The sequence below is a fragment of the Gopherus flavomarginatus genome, chromosome 21, assembly GCF_025201925.1.
Source record: "Gopherus flavomarginatus isolate rGopFla2 chromosome 21, rGopFla2.mat.asm, whole genome shotgun sequence".
NCBI lineage: Eukaryota > Metazoa > Chordata > Testudines > Testudinidae > Gopherus > Gopherus flavomarginatus.
Window position 1 is genome coordinate 20,535,900 of NC_066637.1, and position 18,471 is coordinate 20,554,370.

Genomic DNA, 18,471 nt, shown 5'->3' on the forward strand with positions numbered 1-18,471 from the left:
CACCACTTCCTCTGTCTCACTCTCTTTAGGTTCATTTCCCTCCCAGTATAAGCATTCTTTGACTGTTCAGTCTCCTGCCAGTCGAGTGTGATATGCAAAAGCCACTGTTTCCAGGAATTTTTGATGGTCTTGGAATAAGCAGAGGCTACCATGAGGAATTCTGAATTTCTCTATTAGTAGTTGAACTCTCAACCTCAGGGTCACATTCAATTTCCTTTAAAAAAACCACCAGTGAGTCTGTTTCAACATAATTTAAATTAACTTCCTTGCCCAGAGAGGTACAGCTAACTGCAGTTACCACCTCTCCTCACAGTATGTTAGAACAGTAATTAAGGAATGTGTTTCAATGTGGACATAGCAATACAGTACATGAAAGCAGAATTGAAAGTAAGGAGTGAGTCCTCGCAGCAGGTATGATGCCTGTGGGCTGGCTCTGATTGGTGTCAATCTCTACATGCTCCACAGCATGCATTTCTTTGACTTTGTGTTACATACTGGCACCATATGGCAGATGATTATACCATTTTGCAAGAGTGACGAACCCATTAGCCAGCTTTTATTCCACCTTGGTTTCTTTGCCCACCAGGGATATTAGTTGGCGGCTGTGAGCACAGGCGTGGTTCATGGACATCCCTGATGCCTGCCCCTTCTACAGAGAGGGAGACCTTGCCACACACTTAACTCCACTGTGCCAGGTAACAGCTCCCTTTCACATCCTCCAGAACCTTCTGATGAGGTTCTAGCTGTACTTTCCCTCAACATCTACTCCTCTAAGGACTTCCTATCTGTGGCTCCATAAAATCACAAGACCTCCTCATCAACCTCCTTCTGTTACTGGCCAAAATGGTCATTTACCAAACCAGGAAGAAGTAGCTTGACAGGGAGGTTCACTGCAATTACAGGGACTACTTCTGTTCCGATACTGTCTCACATCCAGAAAGAGTTTCTCTGACTTCTTCACCTCCTTTGTGGCGCTATGGGTACTGTCCAGAGTTCTCTGCTCAATGTCCCCATATGGTTCCCATTTTACATCTTTGATTGAATCCCCCACCTTCCTATTTAATCATTTGTTGTCCCCTGCCTCTGTGACCCCTCTCCCATTTAAGGGGGTGGGGGAAGGAATTTTTTTCTGATGGCCTCTGCCCACCCTTCTGGGACTTCAAAATGGGCTGCTACATGGAGTTTTGAAGAAGCAGAAACTGTAACATGCACACATCTATCCCTTGCTTCCCCACCCCCACACAAGGAAAGGATTAGGGAAACACATCCCTCTCCTCTCTACAAACTCGCACAATACCATCCTTAGGGGAATGTTTTCATTTCAGTGTTTTGGGGTTGTTTTTTTTACATAAGCAGCAAATAACTTATGAAGTCATGTATGAGCCAAACTATGTTGGATGTTCACACTTTTTACCTCATACACAATGCCTCAGATAGTGTTTTCCTCCATTTACTGCAATGAGATTTCCTCCAGTTCCACTCACAGCCTCACAAAGTTCAATTTGTTTCTGATCATTCAGAGCTAGAACAAGCTGGTCCTTTCCTTTCAGAGTGTTGTTTATCTATAAATGCAGTGTGTTGAGACTGAAGATGGCTCACTATCTTCTCCTCTATTTCCACACCTTGTGCTATTTCTTCATTAGAAAGTGATAACTTAGTTTCCGAGTCTTTCGTTACAAGAAGAACAGATGTTCTCCGTGAATCAAGGACATTTGCTATCACCACCTGATGACGATATGTCTCCAGAGCCTTCCGTGATTTATCAATTAAGATGGAGGGATCAGTTTCTAACTTAAAGGAAATAACAAATGCTTCAGGAGCCCATTCTTTGACTAGAGGAGACAGCATTTTTGGCACCATCTTCATTGTGATCTGCATTGGGGAAAAAAAATTCAGTGGATGCTAGAAGTTTCAGTACACGTTAGTATGACATTTAAATATGAGTGATAAAGACAGCAAATAGGGATGTGCCAGTTTCACATCACATTATGCTTAACAGTTCTGGGCTGTTTTACACTTAGGAATTATTTCCAAAATGCCATTCTGGAGGATCAAAGGTGTCATTAACGTACCTGCATAGTGAAACTCATTTTGGGTACCAGTTCGGATAACAAAAATGAGGATCTACTTAGCAGACAAATCAGCACAAATAGTATCAACATTCAAGCTCCTGCTATCCAGAAGCTAAATTCATCCCTAGTCTATTACTGGAGGAGACGTAACCATAACGTTTATAACAATAATTCTGTTTGAAACTGAATTTTCAAACCTATAAAATACACATACATAATCAGATGTACTTGAAAATTGGTACTGCAGTTCAGGAAGTGAGATCTATGGTACAAATTTGGGGTCATTTGGTGAAGGAGTTCCCAAGATACAGTGCTCCAAAAAAATGCAGACGCTTCAGAGGGGCTGAGCTGGACTACAGAAGCCAGACCACAGGCTTAACAAGGGAAATTAACAATCACAACTGTGTTAATATGGAGTTATGGTTCCAGATACTCCACAAGGTCCAATGCTCCTCATGCCCAAAGGCTACATGAGATGCTGATTCTCACAGCAGCAAGTCTGAAAGACAGTTTGGAACTGAGAGTGAGGCAGTACCAAGATGGCAGGAGACAAAGGGTTCGTGTCAAGGCAAGCCTAAGACAGGGTTCAGCATTGAGAGTTGAGTGGGACTAGAAATACTGGAGTTGGTATCTATTTGAGTGATCTACAATGAAGATTCCTGGTGAGGAGTTGTGGGTCTTAGTAACTGCCAGGAAGACGGCCTTTGCATACTGCTTTGTGTGGACTTAGCACTGGAGTACCTTGGAAGGTATGGGAACAAATATGACCTGTCCAGAGAGCCAAAATAAGCTGCGGACCACCACAGGACTGAGACAGCCATCACAAGCGGGTGTTATAGGAGGAAAGCTTGCTATGCCATGCCCATCCAACAGGGGGCACATTTGCAGTGAGTCCCTTCTACAGTGAATAGCCTTTGTTCAATTAATATGGGATGAGATTAAATACTTGCAAAATGTATGTTAACGGATGAGATGGAAGTATCCAAGTATTTCAGATGAAGTAAATATCCTAGTATTGACTGAATAGAAGCTCAAGCTGTTGGTTGCCCACAAGAACCTTTTCCACTGATTATCATACCACCACCACATTGATTGTTTACTGGAGATTAATATAAGTGGTTGGTTGGTTGGTTGTTAACACGACAGTCTTTTGAAGCAGAGAGTCTGTGGTCCAACTGGAAAATCTGACCATTCTGGGTCACTAGGTCTGGACTTGTGAAGACAAATTTCTTCTGATAGTTGCAGATCTGAGAACTACTGTTGCCTTGCCCAGGCCAGGCCAATCGTAACAACCCTGGTTTTGTCTTGCTTGATTTTCTTGAGAATTCTCTGTGTTAGAAGAAGGGGAGTGAGGGGATGCACAGAGCAGACCTATTCCCCAGTCTAGATGAAATGCATCCAAGATGGACTGATTGTCCGCTTCTGCCCTGGAGCAAAACCTAAGGCATTTGGAGTTGTCTTGTTGCAAAGAGTTTTATGTCTGGATACCCACACCAGTAGTAGATATTGTTTGCAATCAAGTCCTTGAGTGTCCACTCTTACTTATGGTGTAAGTCTCTACTCAGCTGATCTGCTAATACAGTAACTCCTCACTTAATGTAGTTATGTTCCTGAAAAATGCAACTTTAAGTGTAATGATGTTAAGTGAATCCAATTTCCCCCTAAGAATTAATGTAAATGGGAGGGAGGTGTTAGGTTCCAGGGAAATAATTTTTTTGCCATACAGTACAGTACTATAGTTGGGAGGTGCCCCTGGCTTACCCCACACAGGCACAGCCCACTGGCACTGGAGACAATGAGGCAGGCAAGGAGGCTGAAGGTGCTGTAGACTAGGAGAAGCACGTTGCGCAGCAGCTGCAGCAGCTTCCCCTACTCTGCAAGCACCCTCGGCCCACCCACTCCACCCCTCCCCCCAAACCCCCACCCTTAACTGGCCTCTTCTTCCCCCTCTCCCCCTTTACTCCGCATGTCGCATCCTCGCTCCTCCCCCTCCCTCCCACCTGCGGCAATCAGCTGGCTTCCAACATTCAGGAAGCGGGGTGGGGGGTAGGGAAGCCTGCGGGCCAAGTCTTTGCTCCTCCCCCCTCCCTTCTGAATGCCGCAAGCCAGCTGATTGCCACGGGCAGGAGGTGGGGGGTGGGGGAGAGGAAAGGCACTTATCTGTGGGGTCTGCCAATGGGTGGGAGGCGCTGCGGGGGAGTGGGACATAGGGGAGCTGAAACAGGGGCTACCAGCTGTGGACAAAGCAGGCAGCCAAATGACGTTATAGCAAAGCATTGCACAACTTTAAATGGAGCATGTTCCGTAATTGAGCAGGGACATAAGATTGAAACAACGTTAAGCGAGAGGACGTTGAGTGGGGAGTTACTGTGTGTTGTCCTTGCCTGTAAAAGTGAAGAGCTATGGGATACATTTGGTGTACCTTGCAACACTCCCACAAAGCCATGGCCTCTTTGCAGTTGGCTGGATTTGCTCCCCTGCTTGTTCACATAAAACATTGTCAGTAACTGCCTGAAACACTCTGTCCTGAAGGTGGGAAAGAAATTCAGGAATGCCGAAACAGTTTTTCTCCTAGAAATTCAAGTGACCACATTCAGACTACTACACGAGGGACAGGAACACCTCCTTGGAGAGTGTTATATTCTCTTAAACACATTGTCTGTATTTGGTATACAGCACGTTCTTAATCAGTGTTGTCTGGTTTTCACCTTAGGGGAGCAGAAGAAGTTACGTATGTTGCCAAAGCCACAAGGCCCATCAGCTTGAGAAAAAACATCACTGGAGTTGTCCTCCAATATACCTATTGCTGTAAGGATTCTAAAATATCTTTCTTCTGGGAAAAAAGCTCTGCCTTTTTGAGAATCCAGAATTGCCTCAATAAAAGATACTATCTGGACTGGAGTTCTGTGTGAGTCTTCCAGTTTATCTTGAGCCAAAGTGTTAGGAACTCATATTTGCAACATAGCTATTGCTAGATCTTCCTATGAGGAAACACTAATGAGCCAATCATCTAAGTAAGGGTAGATCTGGAAAACCTGCTCTCTCTTGCAGTAGACCCTGCATCTTTTAGTTTCTCTAGAAACCTCAACTGTTCTAGAGTTAAAGAGCCCTTCCCCATCAAATAGAAAGTCTTTTACTTGGGTTACTGTCTCTGAAGGGAGTCTAGACAACTGCAGACTCCAATGGTGCCTCAAGGTGATCACAGATGCTAGTGCTCTGGATGTCATATCTGAAGATTTGAAAGATGCTCTCAATCAAGTGAACTTTTATAATCAGTCTGTTGTCTAGTTTTGTCTGCTCTTCCGGTAGTAACTGTGCAAACTATACTCTTTGGGGAATACTGCGCTACTGTGCATGTGCAGAATTTATGTCCCCCACAGATTTCTTTGCTTTCCCACAGTAAAATGATTTTCTGACGGGGAAGCAAAGGGAAGCCACAAGAGTGGTCATGCGACCCTCCCCAGCAGTATGTTTCGGGTGCCCTGGGCAGCTGGCAGAGAGGTAAATCACTGTGGGGCAAGGGGCGGACTAGGGAAGACCCAGCTGGTGGCACCTACCCTGCGCCAGGCTCAGCTGCTAGTCCCGGCTGCGCTGAGGAGGACGAAACTTTCTCTTCCCCTGCACGACATCCCGGGCCGTGTCAGACCCACCCCCAGATTTCTCCCCTGGCTGTAGGAAACTCTGCAAACTCTATTCCCACATATACAACCACACTTCCTGCTCCTATCACTCTCTGCTGCAGTGGGAGGGATCACTGTACAGGGAGCTGCTCCCCCATCCTCCCAACCCCTGTGCATCCAGACCCCCTCATACCCAGACCTTCTCACACAGCCTCACCCCCCGCATTCAGAACCCCCCCTCCCATGAGCCCCACTTCCCTTGGACCTGGACTAACCTGATGAGCCACCCGCACCTGGATCCCCACCCAACTGAGTCACACTCCCTCAGCATCTGGACTCCCCCCCCACTGAGCCACTCACACCCAGAACCCCCTGCCAAGCTCTATCCCCTCCCACACCCAGACCACCCACACTGAGCCCCAACCACCTTCACCTGGAACCCCCTGAGGAGTCCCATTACCATTGCACCCAGAACTCCCCAACAAATCCCTGTGCATCCAGATCCCCCCTGCACCCGGATCACCCACTGAGCCGCCCACACCCAGACTGCCCCACACAGAACCCTCTCAACCTACCACTACATCCCCCCACACTAAGCCCCTCCACACTTGGATCCTGCCTGCCCACATCTGGTGCACCTGGCATGGAGGGGCAGGGCCCGGAGTGTTTCTGGGGCAGGCCCTGTCCTTGTGCTGTGCCAGGTCTGGGTGCAGCCTCACTGCTGAGTCTGTGTCTCGGGGGAGAACTGCATAGTGATCTCCCACCTCTGTGAAGTCAGTGGACTATGCTCCGCAATGCCATGCTGGAGCCTCCACATTTATTTAACAAATAAAATTTGCAGAAATTTAAAATATTGTGCGCAGAATTTAATTTTTGGGCACAGAATGCCCTCTGGAGTAAAACTATCTTCTCCCATAAGTGATATTGATAGCTTGGACTGGCTGATAACTGGCATGTGGCAGAGAATACCTTTCTACAAAGCACCTGATTTCTTACTCTTTTTATTTGAAGGGGTACAGCAAACTTGACTGCCTTTAGGTCTTTGTAGGGCCACTACCACTACCAAAGAATCTGCATAGGGCTGAACTAACCAGAAGCTCTGAGGCAGTTGGTATAACCTATCAGCTTTTTTTGACATTGCTGGTCCAGATGCTGGATTTAATCCAGTATTTTTTGCTGGTTGGAACAAACCATCTAGGACTGACTGGGGTAATTTTACTCCTAATGGGTGAATCCAGAATATCAAAAACTAGGTATGTGATTTCCTCTAATACAACAGAAGGGATGTTCAGGGTTGTAGCCATCCTTTCTATAACGTTATGCTGTCTATAAACTTGTATTTTCTGGAAGAAGATGCTTCCGCATTGTCATCCAGTGATGTCTGAACCTCCACATCCATATCCGTGTGTTCATCAGGACCTTCTATTTCTTCTTCAGGGAGTATCTAGGATTAATGAAGGAGACCTTTCCTTTGGTATTAGCAGGAGTGGTGGAACCTTTCCGCTGAATCTTGTGAGAGCAGGCTCCTTTAATAACTGCCTGGAGAAAGGCCAAACCAGCCCCATTGCCTGTGGAGATCATAATCCATGGGTGAAGGAAGGTGAATTTGAGGGCTGAAAGATCAGAACTGGAAGACTTGAGAACTTTTTCTAGATTCCCTGATTTGTTCCCTGGATAACAAATTGGTTTGGAGAAACAAGGAGAGTTGGGCACGTGAGCACTTCAGCAGGCACTGCTATTAGAACGTTCCATCAGTCCAAGCTTCACTGTTTGCACAGCCTGACAGTGTACATGTACAGAGGCTACTCGAAGAATAAATACAGAAGACAGCTTCTGGAAGGAAAGAACACCTTGCTTCATTCTTCAATGATCCCTTCAGGCTACATACAGGAGACAGCTGCCTCTGCAGCCTGCTAGTATAAGTCTAGGTCTCAGAGGTTAGGGCACTGGACTAGGAATCAGAAGGACTGGGTTCTATTCCCAGCTCTATCACTGACCTACTGTGTGATCTTAAGCAAATCATTTCCCTTCTCTGCACCTCAGTTTTCCTTCTCACCTTTTATCTAATTTGTCCAGCTAGACTATAAGCTATTCAGAGCAGGGACTGTCTCCTCCCTCATGTTCACAAAGAGTCTGTCTCAACTGGGACCGAATCTCAACTGAGGTTTCCAAGCGCTACCAGAATACAAATAACTAATAATGGAGAGTGAGTTGTTTCCATGGAGGAATTACATGAGAAAGGATGATTTAAAAAGGAATCTGGAGATCCCAGTAAAATAGCTACCTATCAGAAAGGAAGCTTTTAATAAAGGGAAGACTTGAGAACAAAACCACAGGAGAAAGAGGCAGACTTAGGCTTTTGTTGACTGACAATCTAATGAATAGGGATGGCTGGTTTGGTGGACGCTATAGTGGTGCCATAGCACACTGTTTTCAAAGTGCTGAGCCGTTGTAAGGCCTCTTAGGGTTTGGCTACACTTGCAGCTGTACAGCGCTGGGAGTTAAAGCTGTCTTCGTACAGCTGTGTAGGGAAAGCGCTGCAGTGTGGCCACATTTGCAGCGGTGTTGGGAGTGGTGCATTATGGGCAGCTATCCCAGCGTTCAAGTGGCTGCAACGTGCTTTTCAAAAGGGGGGGTGAGGTGGAGTGTGACAGGGAGCGTGGGGCAGAGAGAATGGATTTTTGGAGCCGACACTGTGTCAGCTCCCTGCCTTGCAAATTCCGACCACTTCCCCCACCCCTCTCTCATTCACTCTTAAATGCAAATAGCCTTCAGACCAGATAACCAGCTTCTCCGATGGACTCCCCCCCGGCACCCAGCCCTGCTGTTTTTCTCCTCAAGCAAACACTAGCTGTGGACATTCCCTGCCTGCCTCTGCTCGAGCAAACACTAGCTATGTTTGTTTTTTAGATAAGCAACTCCCGGAGCCCCAAGTTCACAACAAAACAAAGAGAGGCATCATAACAAAACAAAGAGTTCTTTAGTTAAAAGCATTATGGGAAAATTCCGGAGGTCAGTTACAGCGTAGTAAGATTAATCGCTGTTTACACTGGCACTCCAGCGCTGCAGCACCAGCCCTGTTCTCTTTATTCCTCTTGTCCATGTGGAGTACAACCAGTGCTGTAGCCAGAGAGATACAGCTATGTATGTGCCTTGCCAGTGTGGACGGGGAGTAAGTTGCAGCGCTGTAAAGCCACTACCAGAGCTGCAACTCTCCAGTGTAGCCAAGGCCTTAGTCCCTGTGAGATGAGTATTAACATTCCAGGTTTGTACATGAACTCTCAGACATACAGCAGTAAATGACTTGCCCAAGGTAACTTAATAAGTCAGTTTGAGATCAGGTAATATGCCCCAGGAGTCCTGGCTCCCCCCAGAGCGCTAGTAGCACATCAAATCAAGAAGCCAGATTTTGCTCCACATCACACTTTTGGCAAACGAGATCCAACAAGGGACACAGAGTAAGGCCCAGTGCCTAGGAGAAAATGCATCACCTGCAGGGGACCCTCAGAGGACTGGATCTTGTGCTCAGGCATCTCTGATGCTGGGATGTAGAAATCTGACACGGCTGCTGCCAGGTAGAACATCACGCTGGAGCCTGTGGGTAAAGGAGCCAGAATCACCCAGGGCCCCAGGCAGGGCTGATCCCGCCCCAGCAATGCCAGGACCTCCCCAAAGAGGGATGACCCCTCCCCCCCACGGTCATCCTAGCGCAGCCCGAGAGTCCATCTACCCCAGCAGCATCCGGCCAGCGCGAGACACCGCAGACAGGGCTCATCCCCACCCCGAGGCCAGAACCCCACGAGCAGGGCTGACCCCCAGCCCCACGCCCGCAGGGGCTGCCCGTCCCTTCTCCCGGCCGCCCCGTACCGAAGGGCGCCAGGGCCCTGGCGGCGGCCCGCAGCAGCGCCAAGTACTCGCTGAGGCTGGTGAACTCGAGCGGCAAGAGCGCGCCTGCCTCCTTGGCGCGCTGGTACCCGAGCAGCGCGGGCACGAGCCCCGGCAGCGCCTCTGGGTCAGCAGCAACGCTCGGCCCCGGCTGCACGCGCAGCGCGTCCAGGAGAGCGGGACCCGGAGGCGGGAGCGCGCGCGCCCAGGGGAAGGCGGAGCGCGCGCGGTGCAGGAAGCAGACGCCGTATCCGGCGCGCACGAGGCGCTCGGCCGAGGCCGCCCCGCGCCGCCCGCTGCTGAAGTTCTCCAGAAAGCGCACGGCGCGTGCCTCCAGCGGCACCTGGGTCCCGCCCGACGTCACCAGCGCCACGCGCCGCCCGCGCTCCCTCTGCGCCTCTGCCCAGGCCCGCACGCGCTGCTCCGCCTCCAGCGCGGCCGGCCCGGGGCTGTCTGTGCTCGCCGCCGCCGCCGCCATGCTGGCTGGCGTGTCCGCTTCCGCACCGGAAGTTGCCACCCGGCCGCCTCCCGGAAACGCCCTGCGGGCTGCCCCGTCACGCCGGAAGCGCCTGGTTGCTCGGCAACGCGCCGCTTCCCGGCAGCGTCGGCCGGGGCGGGAGGATGAACGTGCAAGAGCTGGTGCCTCTGGCGCTGCCCCGGGGCCGGCCGCTGAGCTGCGAGCTGTGCGGCGGCCCGGCCCAGCTGCGCTGCGGAGCCTGCCACGTCGCCTATTACTGGTGAGCGCCGGGCTCTGCGCCTCCCACCTTCCGGTGCCCCTTCTCCCCCGTCCTGCCCCGGGCTCCTCACCCGCCAGCTCCCTGGCCACCTCCCTCCTCGTCCCCCCCTCCCAGATCAGCGGTTCCACGGCGCGCGGGGGGAGGAGCAGGGAGGGGGCGGGAAGAGGCGAGGTGGGGGTGCGGCCTTGGGTGAAGGGGTAGAATGTGGGGGCAGAGCAAGAGCGGGAAGAGGCGGGGGAACTTGGGGGGGGTAAAGTGGGAGTGGGTCACCCCTCGGGTAGAGAGGAAGTCCGCGCCTAAGCCTATTTGCATAATGGAGACCTGCTAATAGCCAGAGGCTGAAAGCTGAAGTGAGATAAATTCGGACTATGCTGTAAATGTTTAGGCATGAGGGTAATTGATGATTGGAACAGTTTACCAAGGGTTGTGATGGATTCTCCATCACTGGGAATATTTAAATCAGGGGTAGGCAACCTGCGGCACACAAGCTGATTTTCAGTGGCACTCACACTGCCCGGGTCCTGGCCACGTCCAACTCTGGCTATTTTGCCACCCCAAGCAACAAAAAAAAGGGGGAGGTGGGGCAGCTAGGGGGGGACATGGAGCGGCAAAGTAGGGGAGGGAACAATTACATGGCACAGCTGGAGTGGCAAGCAGCGGTCGGGGGAGACAAAACAAACACAGCACAGCCGGCAAAGCAGGGGGAAAAACTAAACAAAAAAACCCTACAGGGCAGCCAGAGGCAGGGTGCAGGGGGACTCCCTGTGCTGCAGAGTGCATGCCCGGTCTAGTGGAGGGGTGGGGAAGGGGGGGGCAGAGAGAAGGGGGGGCCAGCATTTCAACGGGGCGCTCACCACGTGGCCCTGACCACCGTGCCACCTGCCGGGAGGGCTCCATTCCCGTTGGCAGGGAGGGAAGGACACAGACTGCCCTGCTGAGTTTGCTGCAGGGCGCTCCCCTTTGCACCACCACCCCCTGCAGGGCAGCCGGAGCAGCAAACAAACAAAAAAAAAGCAGCCAGGTTTCGGCAGAATGCCGCCCCGTAGAATCTGCCACCCCAAGCACAAGCTTGTTTGGCTGGAGCTTGGAGCTGGCCCTGGTCCTGGCCACCGGCCCAGGGGGCTCTGCATTTTAATTTAATTTTAAATAAAGCTGCTTAAACATTTTGAAACCCTATTAACTTGCCATACAACAATAGTTTAGTTATATATTATAGACTTCTAGAAAGAGACCTTCTAAAAACGTTAAAATGTATTACTGGCACGCGAAACCTTAAATTAGAGTGAATAAATGAAGACTCAGCACAACACTTCTGAAAGGTTGCCGATCCCTGGTTTAAATCAAAATTGGATGTTTTTCTAAAAGGTAAGCTCACTTCAAACAAGAGATCAGACTACGTAAGCATAATTGTTTATTCTGGCCTTATAGTCTATGAATTAAAATTGTAATTTAAAATCCTGAGCTAGACCTACAAACGCCTTAACAGACGGTATTCTGGCTGCCTCAGTAACCCTCTCTGTGACTTTTCAAGATGGCTGTACCACACAGGAGCAGTTCAGTAAGAGGATTGTCCATTGAAACTGGGGTCCCCAAACTTTTCACATCATGCTCCCCCTTACCCTTATCTGTGCTCCAGGAGTGGAGCTGCAGCCAGGGGCTGGGGCTGGGTGGTGCTCACTCCCCTACTCCCCCATGGGGGCTGACCCAGGCCCTGCCGTGCCCCCCTGAACATTCTGCCATGCCCCATAGGGGTGCACCCCACAGTTTGGGAACCACTGGTTTAGACTACCAGGCTTGGTAGGCAGAGCATTCTTAGTGGTGTTGCCGGCAGATAACTGCCTGAGGCCAAGCAACAGCGGGGGAGTCCGTCGCCTGGTGTGCCGCACCAATAAACACACCAGGGTGGAGAAGCAAACCAAGTTTATTTGAGATCTCAAAGCGGTGCAGGGAGATTGACTCAGATCAAGCACACCTAAAACAAGCAGTCTGTTCCTTTATATTCATGAGAACTTTTTTCACTGACTAGCAATCCCCTGTTTTCCCTCCCTCCTTCTCCTTTCTTCCCCTGTAGCAATTACGTAAGCGCAGGTGCATTAAGTAATCTTGGCCGCGGCAGCTCGTTAGTAAGTTTTTCTTTTGCAAGTTATTTTGTCCTTCTGCTAAAGATGCGCAGGCCTCATTATTTCTGCTTTAGACCAGTTAGAACTGTTGCAACTGATAACGGCTGTTACACCTGGCCTTTTAGGTCGATTAAAGTTCAAACATGGAGGGACTCTTGTCTGCTGAGGCCTAAAACCAGGAAGGCTCCATACTCTTGTGGCCTTCCACCCTCCCGAGTTACGTAGGGTTATGCTTAGTGACACCAACAACGGCAAGACTACAGCTATGGTACTCTGCCAAAATAACACTCTCACACCTCTGTATGGAGGACTATGGAGCAGGGTAGATTGATTTAACTCACTGATTTTAATCATGATTTAAGGCAGCAATCAGGAAAGTTTTATTTAAATAATTGATTATAATAGTGTATTGCATTTGTATTTTTTAATTATTTTTCTAAAGAAACGTGGATTCTCATTGGTTGATAATCATTGCAACATGTTGATTTGCAATTAAATATAGCCTATGCATTAAATTTGGTACTTTTTTTTTTTGGTGCTAATCAGGTACATCCATTGTATCTATATGCATTTACTTTATGTTTACTTAAAATACACAGATTGTTAATTTTTACATTTTTATTTTTAGAAAATGGTGACTAATCCATTTCTTATTTATTAGATGGTTAATGTTTACTCATGATTTATATAAAGCTCAGTTTGAATAGAAATTCAATTAAAATGCACAACTTTTTATTAAATAAAACTACTTAAAAGTGATGGGGGAAATGATCAAAAAGTTTATCAAAAATGTTTTGCATTTAAAACTAACTGATTTATCAAACAAAGGTACAGTTATGTGTATGAATTGACCTGATTCTTTCTGGTCACCGTGTCCTACAAGATTTTAGAATTAGTAGATCCTCTTACACCTAGATTTTATTCATAGATTGAAAGAAAAGTTTTTCTGCTTTTTCAACTCTCAGTCACTGTCTCAACTTTTAATGAACTAGTCATTGAACTGAGCTAGTTGAATAGATTGAAATGAAGCAGATATTCTCTCTGCATCCACAGAAGAGGTCACTGCTGTCAGAAGCTGGTTTAGCATTTCAGCAAACTCTGGTTCCAGATCCCTAGTCAGTGACTTCCACCAGTTCAGTGATTTGACTTTCTTTCAAACTTGGTAGCAAACATGTAGTGCTTAATACTATTGTTTTATTTAATTTAAATGATTTTCATTGAGTATAAGTGTAGGCCTATACTTTAATTTTTAAAAGAAACATTTAACTTAAATAAAAAAATCTGATTTGAATAAAAGCTGGTTTTCAATTTTTTTAAATTACTATTTTTTACCGACCCTGGTATGGTTAGAAAATACCATTTTTGTTGAACTCTGATACTTCAGGAAAAAAAAATCAGCACCAAGATCCTGATCCTACAAATACTTAAGTGCATTCTTGACATCAAGCATCTGAACTTTCATTGACTTCAGTAGATATGAATAAGTATTTGCAGGCTTGATGTCTTAATATAATAGAAATATACAAAAGAGGAGTCACTGTTGTTATGGCTGTTTATTGGGTTGGGGTAATGTGCTCACAGAAAGTTGAAGCAATTTGCCTAAGGGCATTGTGACCAAATGGATAAGCCATGAGTTTGTAAAAAAAATTATAGAAAATGGACCAGTAGCATAATATGTTGATCTCTATATTAAAATAAAAGGTTAGAAGCTTATAGCCAAATGCAGATACCAAGCAATGCTCTTGGCCAATGAGGCTAACTGGGTATTCTGACAAAGTTCCTCCTCTACCTTGGTGAGTCCTGCACTTATTGGCAGATTTGCTCACCTCAGTGATCTTCCCCACAGTCTGGGTCAACTTCTCCTGTGTTGGATCAGGAGTTGGGAGGAACCCAGGCCCACCCTCTACTCTGAGTTCCAGCCCAGGGCCCTGTGGATTGCAGCTGTCTATAGTGCTTCCTGTAACAGCTGCATGACAGCTACAACTCCCTGGGCTACTTCCCCATGGCCTCCTCCAAACACCTTCTTTATCCTCACCACAAGACCTTTCTCCTGGTGTCTGATAACACTTGTACTCCTTAGTCCTCCAGCAGCACACCCTCTCAGCTCCTTGCACCTCTTGCTCCCAGCTCCTCTCACACACTTCCTCTCTGACTCCCCCTCCCTGACTGGAGTGAGCTCCTTTTTAAACCCAGGTGCCATGATTAGCCTGCCTTGATTGGCTGCAGGTGTTCTAATCAGCCTGTCTGCCTTAACTGGTTCTAGCAGGTTCCTGATTACTCTAGTGCAGCCCCTGCTCTGGTCCCTCAGGGCACAGAAGCCTGCTTCTCCTGGGGCTAGAGATCTCTCTTCTACCACTCTGCTGTAGAGGAAGGAGGGAGAGGGCTGTTCCTGTTCCTGTTCCTGTTCCTGTTCCTGCTCCTGCTGGGCCCTCGCTGCTGCTGTTCCTGCTGCTGTTCCTGCTCCTGTTGCTTCCCTGGCTGGGCTAGACACCACCACCTACCCCTCTCTCTGCTGTCTGTTTGCTGGCTGGCTGGTGGTTCCCCCTCACCTCAGTTACTGCTGTTATTCCACCTACAGCCCCTTGGGGGGGGGGGCTGCTGGCCTGCTTCCCAGAGAGGAGGGGAGTGAGGGACCCCAGCTCTTGTTGCTAAGGACACCACCCTCTGAGAGGGGTCCCTCCTGCCTGGACGCCAGACCACCACCACCTGGAGCTGCTGGGGCTACTGTGGCTGTTGCTGGGGAGCTGTTGGTGCCCGGAGAAGGAGAGGAAGGAGAAGAGGACCGCCTGCTGCTGGAGACAGTATGAAGACCACTGTGGAGGGGGCTTTTCTGGACTGAGTCTTTTTCAAACTGTGCTCTTGTGGTGGGGTTTGGACTGTGTTTGCTGGGGCACCGGGGGTGTGGCGTGGAGCCTGCCCCCAGTCCATCCGTGTCCCCCTTCGCCACCACCACCATCGTTGCCCCCTCCACCACCCCCGCTGGCTGTTTTCCTTCTGCTTTGGACTCCTGCCTCTGGGTCTGAGCTGCTCGCCTGGCTCACCACGCCCACTTCCACCATTTGGGCCTGCAGCAGCAGCAGCCAACCATTGACTTTTTGGCACAAGTGCCTGTGGGTGCACCACCTCCCCCCTCATACTGGACTGACCCCCTCCCCTTTGCCACATTTGTCCACCCCACCTATTTCCCTCTGCTGCCTGATAGTTCTGCCCCAGCCCTGTAGCTGTCCCCGTGGTCCCTCTACCCCAATCTCAGCTCGCCCTTTCCCCTCACCCTGTGCTCCCCCAGCCCTGATCGGTTCCCCCTCATGCGCCCACGCCCTCTCTCAGGCGCTTGTGCCCTTCCCCATTTGGTTTCCCCTTGTTCACTGCACTCCCCCCTCTGCCGTTGCCCCTCCCGCTCCCCTAGTGCAACTGGAGGAGCCGGAACCCCCCTCTGCGTTGGTGCCCTGCACCAATCCCACCCGTAGTCCTTGGTTGCCCCCTACACCCCTTTAGCCTTCCCCTTCTGGCGCCCTCCTCCCCTGCCTGCAGCCTAGCGGGGAAGGGTGGCCGCCTCCTCTCCTTCCCCTCCCCTCGCTGTTTGTCCCCCTCCCCGCTCTCGTTATGGCGGGGGATGCGGCGGGGGAGACCCCTCGCGATGCTCCCACTACCCCTCCTCCACCTGCCCCCGTGTCCACTGCCCAAGCCTCTACCTCGACCGCTGCTGCTGATCCACCTACCACCGCCCCTGCTGGGGCACTGGCGGCAGCGAGTGCTGGGGAGACCTCCGTTGCTGCCACGTCTCTCGCCCCTTCTGATTCGGGGGGAGCCCCCCCAGCCGGTGGGAAGGGTCGGGGTGGGAAGAAGGGTAAGGGCCCCACTAGAAAGGCCAGGCCCTCCATGGCGGAGACTGCCCCCGCTGCGGCAGCCCCGCTACCGGCTGCGGCGTCCCTCCCCGCTGTTCCCTCCACCAGCTCTGCAGGTGTCCCTCCCCCGGCCCCCAGGGCGTACGCCCAGGTGGCGGCGGCCCCCCCGCCTGCCGCTGCTCCTCCGCCCGCTGCTTCCGCCACCATCTACAGCGGCCGGGGCCCCTTTCCCACTTTGACCAGGAAGCACAGCGTCCGTTGCCTCCTGGTGCCCGCCTCGCCCCACGTGGAGACCTACGTGCGGGCGTTGGCCAGGGTAGTGGGGCCCACGGCCATCGTGGCGGCCTCCAAAATGTACGGGAAGGTGGTCTTCTTCCTGGCATCGGAGGCTGCCGCCCAGGAGGCGGTAGAGACGGGCCTGGCGGTGGGGGGCTTGTTCGTCCCCCTGGAGCCGTTAGAAGACCTGGGGGTCCGCTTGATCTTGACCTCCGTCCCTCCCTTCCTGCCCAATGCCGCCCTGCTGCCCGCCCTTTCTGACCTGGGACGCCCCATCTCTGTCATCAGCCCTCTCCCCTTGGGCTGCAAGGACCCCGCCCTCCGTCATGTTCTCTCGTTCTGCCAGCAAGTGCAGCTTCAACTGCCGCCGCCGGCGCGTGGCGGAGAGGCGCTCGAGGGGTCCTTTCTGGTCCCTTACCAGGGAGCCCACTACCGGGTGCATTACTCAACGGGGGAGGCCCGGTGCTACCTCTGCCGGGCGATGGGGCACGTCCGGAGGGACTGTCCCTTGGCCCAGCACGGAGGAGCGTCCGGGACCCCCGAGCCCCGGCAAGGCGCCGGCCCTGTCATCGCCGGTCCCCCTAGCTGCCCGGCACCCGAAGCTGCCCCTCCTCCTCCTTCTCGGTCCACCTCTGTGGAGGAGGGTGTGGCGGGGCTACCGCCGGCTGTGGGAGAGGGCTCGTCCCAGGGGGAATCCTGCCCGGTTTCTGCTGTCCCACCACTGCCTCCTCGAGTCCCTGAGCCATTGCCCTTGCCCCCCGAGCCGACCCCTGTTAGCCAGCCCCCGGATGATGCCATGGAGGGCTGGTCCTTAGTGCAGGGGAAGCGGGGCAAGCGGAAGGCTCGAGTTTCTTTACATCCTTCGGATTCGGAGGCCCCCTGGAAGAGCAGGAAGGGGGGCACCGATGACGAGTCTTCTGCCTTGCCCCCTGATGACTCCCGTTGTGTGGAGCCGCCTGGGGATGCCGTGGCAGCACCGGAAGGTGACACCGCCCCTCCTCCGGGGTCCCTTCCCGTGGATGCCCCCGAGAGAGCCTCTCTCACCCCCTTCCCACTTGGCGCCTCTGAGAGCGCCGCGATGGATATCGCCTCGGGTGCTGGCGGGGAGGGCCCTGGGGTGGTGGACTGTGATCTCCCTCCCATCTACGCAGAAATCGAGGCCCTGGGTTTGACCCCGGTCACGCAGGGGGAGGATGACCCTCTGCCGGCGGGCCTCGATCTGGGCGACCTCACTACATCCCCCCTGTCCCTGGGTTCCCTTCCCCTACCCGCTGTTTCTGCTCCCACCTCTGAGGGTCCCCTGGAATCTTCCCTCGACTCGGCTGCGGGTGGCACTCTGTTGGCAGCTGCCGAGCCCCTTGGGGCGACGGCCAGTGCCCCGTTGCCGAGACCCGCTTCCCAGGGGGTGTCCCTCTTGGGTGTGGAGGACCCGCCCTCCTTCCTCAGCGGGGACCCCATTGACCACCATCTCTCTCTGGATGCCGAGGCTGCCGCACGTGACACAGTGGCTGAGCCCGGCATCGTTAGGGGTCCCCTGCCCACTTCCCAGATCCTTGAGCCTGGCCAGGAGGAGCCACCTTCTGGCGTCTCACCTATGGAGGCTCCGGATCCTGCCTCTACCTCCTTCCCGGATTCCCTGATCCCCGCCCTACTCCTGTTGGCTCTGTCCTTGTCCCCCCCACTTCCTGTGATGCCAGTGCCGCCCCTGGCAATACCTCCCAGGGAGCGGGTTCACTAGTTCTTTCCTGTCCCGACCCCCCAAGGGCTGCTGTTCTCCTTCCACCGCCCCTTCTTGAATCTGAGAGCGGGGCGGGTCGTGTGGCGTCGGTCCATCTGCTGCCACGTTGGGGATCTGCCCCCTGCCTACCCGCCTTGGTGGGCCACGGGGCTGTGACGGGGGCCCCACTGGGGGCCAG

The 18,471-nt window shown here is 51.9% G+C and overlaps 2 protein-coding genes across 4 annotated transcripts in view; one reads left to right on the forward strand and one right to left on the reverse strand.

Annotated features, from left to right (window-relative positions):
* Nucleotides 1-151: 151 nt before the first annotated feature.
* On the reverse strand, nucleotides 152-10,086 carry PPCS (phosphopantothenoylcysteine synthetase). 2 transcript variants are annotated; one of them, XM_050931261.1, is made up of 3 exons: nucleotides 9,560-10,086; nucleotides 9,184-9,287; nucleotides 152-1,872 (listed from the first exon to the last, which is right to left on the reverse strand). In XM_050931261.1, the coding sequence occupies exons 1-3, from the start codon at nucleotides 10,053-10,055 to the stop codon at nucleotides 1,513-1,515; spliced, it is 960 nt and encodes a 319-aa protein (XP_050787218.1). In that variant the 5' UTR covers nucleotides 10,056-10,086; the 3' UTR covers nucleotides 152-1,512. The 2 variants fall into 2 exon arrangements, with proteins under 2 accessions (XP_050787218.1, XP_050787219.1); XM_050931262.1 differs by having other exon boundaries at nucleotides 239-1,872; nucleotides 9,921-9,990.
* A 25-nt stretch (nucleotides 10,087-10,111) lies between these two features.
* ZMYND12 (zinc finger MYND-type containing 12) overlaps nucleotides 10,112-18,471 on the forward strand; it is a 44,752-nt gene continuing 36,392 nt past the window's right edge. Inside the window, exon 1 of one of the 2 annotated variants that reach the window (XM_050931257.1) lies at nucleotides 10,112-10,314. In XM_050931257.1, the coding sequence (XP_050787214.1) occupies nucleotides 10,199-10,314 (116 nt within the window). In that variant the 5' untranslated portion in view covers nucleotides 10,112-10,198. The remainder of the gene's footprint in view (nucleotides 10,315-18,471) is intronic. The other variant, XM_050931256.1, reaches the window with a different exon arrangement.

What these genes read in the sequence shown, in the direction of transcription:
- PPCS (XM_050931261.1), bottom strand. Translation starts at nt 10,055, where the DNA reads ATGGCGGCGGCGGCGGCGAGCACAGACAGCCCCGGGCCGGCCGCGCTG. An exon ending in CAGGGCCCTGGCGCCCTTCG is followed by an intron (nt 9,288 to 9,559) that starts GTACGGGGCGGC and finishes CTTTACCCACAG; the next exon opens with GCTCCAGCGTGATGTTCTAC. An exon ending in CCTCTGAGGGTCCCCTGCAG is followed by an intron (nt 1,873 to 9,183) that starts GTGATGCATTTT and finishes TCCCCAATGCAG; the next exon opens with ATCACAATGAAGATGGTGCC.